The sequence below is a fragment of the Barbus barbus genome (genome assembly GCF_936440315.1).
Source record: "Barbus barbus genome assembly, chromosome: 25".
NCBI classification, from domain to species: domain Eukaryota; kingdom Metazoa; phylum Chordata; class Actinopteri; order Cypriniformes; family Cyprinidae; genus Barbus; species Barbus barbus.
In genome coordinates this window covers 23,510,208-23,516,207 of record NC_136753.1, presented here as the reverse complement: position 1 = coordinate 23,516,207, position 6,000 = coordinate 23,510,208, and the positions used below count along the sequence as shown (strand labels likewise).

At 42.1% G+C, this 6,000-nt stretch overlaps 1 protein-coding gene across 1 annotated transcript in view; it reads left to right on the top strand.

Moving 5' to 3' along the window:
• The first annotated feature begins 521 nt into the window (after positions 1–521).
• Positions 522–6,000, top strand: part of LOC306845078 (RING1 and YY1-binding protein B) — a 28,947-nt gene continuing 23,468 nt past the window's right edge. The window contains exons 1-2 of the mRNA XM_079377639.1: positions 522–861; positions 1,484–1,609. Coding sequence (XP_079233765.1) covers positions 836–861; positions 1,484–1,609 — 152 coding nt within the window. The 5' untranslated portion in view covers positions 522–835. The remainder of the gene's footprint in view (positions 862–1,483; positions 1,610–6,000) is intronic.

Below are 6,000 nucleotides of genomic sequence, written 5' to 3'. Positions count from 1 at the left end.
GCTCAAAGTCACACTAAATGAAAAATCATCTTATGAATGACTGATCCATACATATATTTGATTTTTTTTTTAGGTCATAATTTTCAATCAAAAAAACTTTTTTCATAAATTTAATTCTAATAATTGAGTTATTTTATAAATAAAATAGTTTAAAACATTTCTTCATACCAGTTGTCAGACACTTAAAAACCCAAAAATAAAACTAAAATCTGTGCTACCAAACTTGTTGCACTGAAATGCTTCAAGAAGACAGACTTAAAACTGTTTATCATTCGATCCCTGCACTTCCATTTTTTGGCTTTAGATATGGTTAAATGATAATATGGTTTGAGATGGTAAACCATAAGACAAAGTAAACCCCTTCAGTCATTTCAGTATTGAGGTGTCCCAAGTTGAACTTGACTTTTCTCCCCACACAGCCCAATCTAGCTCACAGTCCCCAGTGCTGCTGTTGATATACAGCAGAGTCATTCAGTCATCGAGTCAGTCTTTCACTACTGCTTTCTCTCACCTCGACAGGCACACGGACTAATTACGTTTGGCAATCGGAGAGTAATGTGGTACTATTACTCTATCCTTGCCGATTATTTCTGGCGAGACTTTTAAACCGACGACAGCGGTGATTGGGCGGCGCAGTCACGGGGTCCGCAGTCTCTTCGCCCTGCCTAGAGTCAGTCCGTCAGTCAGTCATTCGGGGGAAGGCGAGTCTGCCTGCAAGCGCTTCTCTCTGTGTGGATCCACCAGACGCACACATACACGCTCACACGGACCTTCACACACAATTATTGTTAATTACTGAACCCTTTTCGCTCTTTTGAGAGTCTGTCTTTCCACCATGGGCGACAAAAAGAGCCCGACCAGGTAAGAAAGCGTCAACAGTCGGTAGTTTGCGAGGCGATGTTGGTGTCCGCGCGGCTGTGTGTTTCTCGCTCGGTGGATATTCCGATGCTTTTCTCGAGTGTTTCTCCTTTCTCTCATAAACAAGCGCAGCTATGGCGGCTTTCTCTTCTTCACAGAGGACTCTAAACACGACTCGGTGCCTCTCAGACAAAGAGATTTTCTTCCTACGGGATACGCCTGGCCTCTTCGGACGGGGTTTTTAATCGAAGTTCGCCGTTAAATGGACGGTTTTTGACATTCAATTTCACGCCGTTCACCGACGCGATATCTTTAGCTCGCTGGCTAACGCTAGCTGCCGTGCCAGCGGACACCAATCTAGTCCCTTTAAGTGTATTATATCTCTGTTAAGCCCGGTGACTAGAAGCTACGGAGAATAACCGTGGCTGGTTAGCGTGTAAGTTATTTCCAGTATTTTCCGGTTCCAATAAACCGTCCTCGCACGTCATGGCTCGGATTTTCTGTCACTTTTCTGTGCCACTTGGGTTACGTTAAGCGCATTCGAGACAGTATAAGTCAAGGTGTAATGTTAGGGGCAAACGTGGAAGTTGACCTTAATAATTTGGGCTTCTTTTTGTTATTTAAGGCCAAAACGACAAGCCAAACCGATAGCGGACGACGGATTTTGGGACTGTAGCGTGTGCACTTTCAAGAACAGCGCCGAAGCCTTCAAATGCAGCATCTGTGATGTACGGAAGGGCACGTCTACCAGGTATGGGCATTTACAGTGGACTTATGCAGCATTGCGATCCTGATCTCATTACTAATGCAGCTGATTTCGATGCTTTACTTGTTGATTTGCTCTTTAAGATTCATCGAAACACCAGTCCTCTCATGCAAGTTGAATGTCATTTATTCAGTCTGATGACTGGCGCTAGATTGAGTGTGGCAGCCAGCCTGTGCAATCATTGCAGTGGCAGGCAAACTTTCTTTGTCTTGCATTAGCTTGAACACATTTTTTTGCATTGGATTTGCGTGCAAATGTTTTGACTGCAGCTCCCTGATCATGCATGCTTGCTATTGCAGTGCTGCAGTGTTTGCATGTGTGGCTCCAGTCAGATTTGCCATTGAACGCTGCGGCTGGCATTTGTTGGGTTTGATCAAAGGTGTTTAATTACTGGGTGTGTTTATATGCTGTCAAGCTATTATAGAGACGTTTGCTATTCAGATCCAGAGCAGGAAACAAATTTTCTTGGGTTTTTCTTGTCTTTTTAATGTGGTTGAAACGGTTTAAAGGTCAATCTGGTGCCAAAAATTCTTGTTCTGTCTTCAGGATGTGACACTTATGTTGTAACAGGTCTCTAAGGGAAACAGTTTCTGCTTGATTTAAGAATTAGAGTAACATGCTGCCCATTTGTAATATCAGTTTAGCTAAGAGCAAAGAATCAGATGTTAATGCTGTCTTTCTGGTTTGTCTAATTGGATGATTGCATTGCTCTAATGTCTGTGCTGTTCGGTTGGAAGCTGTCACTAACAGGTCTAGGTGTGCTCACGAAGGTCATTTAATCAAGTGGTTCTCATTCTTTGTCCTGGAAGACTGTACGTTTTGGAGGTCACCCTTATTTGACCCCTAGTTCAGGATGTCTGGTTGGTTTTTGAAAGCAGCATATGCATCCTTCGCTACCTATAATATCCCACAAAAAATTGCCACTGTTAAACAATTTAACCATGTGGAACAAATCTATTGTTATCTACAGCACTTTAACACTACCTGGCTTACAGTTCTCTGCCATTTATTTATTAATTAATTTTTTTTGCTCTTCATCAAAGTGTCTCCAGGCTGGACACTTCTGTATTTCAAGAAGAAACTATAACATCCATAGAAGCTTTCCATTGCAAGTTCTTTTGATTGTTACAATGTTCTTCACATTCTTCACATCACTGTTTTTTGGGAACCCAAAATTGATTATTTAATGACATTGCTATGAAAACCCCCTTTTTTATGAGTGTACTGCGTTTTGCATGCTGTATCGCAGGGGAAGTATGTTGATAATATTTTAAGTACGGTACATAGGGGAATCATCCCAAATGTGCAGTGCTGGGGTACTCCAAAACCAGGATTGAGAACTGTTGATTAAATCAACAAATGAATGTATTCTGAAATGCCATCGTGGTCATATTCCTGTAAGTGAATGTGGCTGTGTATCTTCAGTTACGTATGTTGTACGTCTGTCTATGCTGCGCTGTTTATGCTGTGTGAACCCGCCAACACTTCTCATCAGCTGACTGAAGTGGTGTCTACAGCTATGAGTAATATGCGGCCACACACAGTAATCCCCGTGCTCTAACCTTTTCATTTGCTCTTTTACACCCAGTGCTTTCCTGACATTTGAGGGAAAGAAGAGGTGTTGGGAGAAGTCAGACACTCCAAAACGGCATATTTGTCAATAACGATTAGTCCGTTAATTCCCTTTCGAAACCGAGCACTGCTCATGGATCTGTTTGCAGAAAGCAGGCGCGTTACATTCATGGTAATGACAGGAAATGATGCCATGCGTGTCGGAAACCCCTCGTCTCACTCTCGCTGGCAGAAGCTCAGCTCCTATCAGTCTGCTAAATAGAAATCGCGCTGTATTGCTGATGAGAGCCGCTCTGTCTCTTTGATCTGCGCTGTCAAGCTTTGATGGATGCGATTGTTTGCTGGTGTAAGAAGCCTGGCTCCCTTTGTAATGAGGACTAATTAGCCATCTTGTCCACGTTTGATGTATTCCAGTGGTGCACGGGAGGGAGCGTGGGGCGCTCGCAGAGAAACGATGCGCTCTCTTACAAGTGTGCAGCGGTTTATACTCCCATCTCAGCACCTTTTATCTCTGTTTCCCCTCAATGAATGGGTCTTTGTGGTGTGATAACATTCCACTCACCAATTATTTTATCTTTGTTGGTCTTTGGAGTTCAAAGAATGCAGAGACCCCCTGTGCAAGGGTGCTTGTAGATTAGCAGTGCATGTTTTTTGTTTTGTAAAGAAGGTCTGTTTAAAGCGGCAGGATGGTTGCAGAGCTTAATATGATTCCTGAACGCTTTGGATTCGAGCTGATCGATTATTTCCATGTGGCATGAACTTGGCTGCCGTGGACTTAAGATGGTAATTAAAGGCAATTTTTAGGAAAAATGTTAATTGAGCATAACAGAGTCTCTTTTGCCCAACTGACTCCCTAACAGACCGCATAAAGTTTTGGATGTTCACTTGTGGATTGGGCAATTTGACGCTCGACAGTGTGCTAATGAAGTGTTGAATGAATTATATGTATGGCTTTCATGCTTGTGTATCCACAACTTGCAGGATTGTATGAGTTGGATGACATCTTTGCTGGAGGGCATATGTCTCACTGTATTTCCCACACAGCAGCTGCACATTTCATAGACTCATTCACTTTGTGTTTCCATGGCAGTAGAGGTTATCTAGGGTCATGCTACTGTTAACCCGGCAGAAATTTGTACTGCATCACTGTGGGCTTGTTGCATGATATGTAAGAAGCTGTTTGGTCTGCGTGTTATTTGTGAGGTTGCACTTTTTTGATTCAAGCTAATCTGAACTGAAAACCACTCTCAAGCCTCAAGGAAAGCTTTAAACAGTCTCCTTTCCTCTGAGCCCATCAAAATCAAATGTCCTCACGCAGCATTCCTTGCAGATCGTGTTTTAATATTACATTGGAATCCTGAGAACAGGAGTGAAGAATGTGACACTTTCACACATACAGACTTTTCCGGAAAATTACCGGTAAATTGCCGTAAAGAGATCATGTGTGAACAGGACCTTTTCAAAAATACCGGTAAATTCGTTCTGGCAATTTACCGGTATGAGAAGTTGTAACATTACCAGTAAATTGCCGTAATTCTGCTGTGTGTGAACGCAGAAGGAAAAGTACCGGTATGAGCACGTACGAGTTCAGAACGCGCTGACATAAGACGTCTACTCCGGGCCAATATAACACACTGACACAGATGACACATTCACTCTACACTTTCCCATGTATCCGCCCATGTCCGTCGCACAAACCTCTGCATTTGTGTAAACCATAACTGTTTTTTTCAACTGTTGACGTTTACTTAAGAAAAACCTGGATACTCGGCAGGATGGCCATTTTTGCGTAATTTTGTTTTCTTAAGTTCAACAACAAACTACGTAAAATAACTCAATATGGATATGACTGTGAGCGCTCAGCCTTGAAACAGCCTCTGGCGCGTGAGTACCGATTGGCTTAAAAAGACGTGCAAATTATAAAGTTTTGTGGCGATGCAACAATGACCCGATTAAGCAATTTTGTCAACTGTCCCGAAATGCGAGCGAAAGTCTTGGATCGGTGTGCAGCAGCTTGTGGCAGACGAGATGCGCTGATGTGAAGTCGCTTTGATAGAGTGAAAGAGAGAAGACCCGGACCAGCTGAATCACTCACACTGTTTTCAAATGACTGATTTAATCTGCTAGTTTGTGTGGATTTATTTACTCTTATATAACCTACTTGCTATCTTGAATAAATGTTTGCAGGAATTTCCCTCATTATAAACTTGAAAGCTGCGGGGATGAGTAAAACTATGAAATATACACACAATCCCCCACAAAATTCTGGACATGATTAATTATAACTCTATTACAGAGATTTGTGAAATAAAATTTCATTTTTTTTTTTTTTTTTTTTTTTTCCAGGCCTGGAAATTGCTGTTTTAAAAATTTAATAAAAGCAACTGATGCACGCTGTTGATCACTTAAGCTGGCCCACCAATGTGATCGGCTTAATGCTCCGTTACCTCTCCCTCCTCTAATCACGTGCCGGACCCATCACCCCGCTTTGTTCCGGGACCTCGAAATTTTCAAATTAAGCACTGGTTTACCTTGATCTTCTATTACGATGTCTCTGGGACAAAAGCAGCTGCATGAATGCAAAAGTTTGAAACAAAAATGAAATCATCAACAAAAAGACTGACCGCATATACCCCTCCATGTTTACAAATACAAGCGCAGCTATTGGAGGTTAATGATGCCAAAGAATTTACCAGTATTTTGGAATGGATGTGTGAATGGTGCTTTTCCGCAAAAAAGACGGAATGTTGTTGCCTGTGTGAACAGCACATTTTTGAATTTACCGGTAAAGTTGTTCCGGTAAT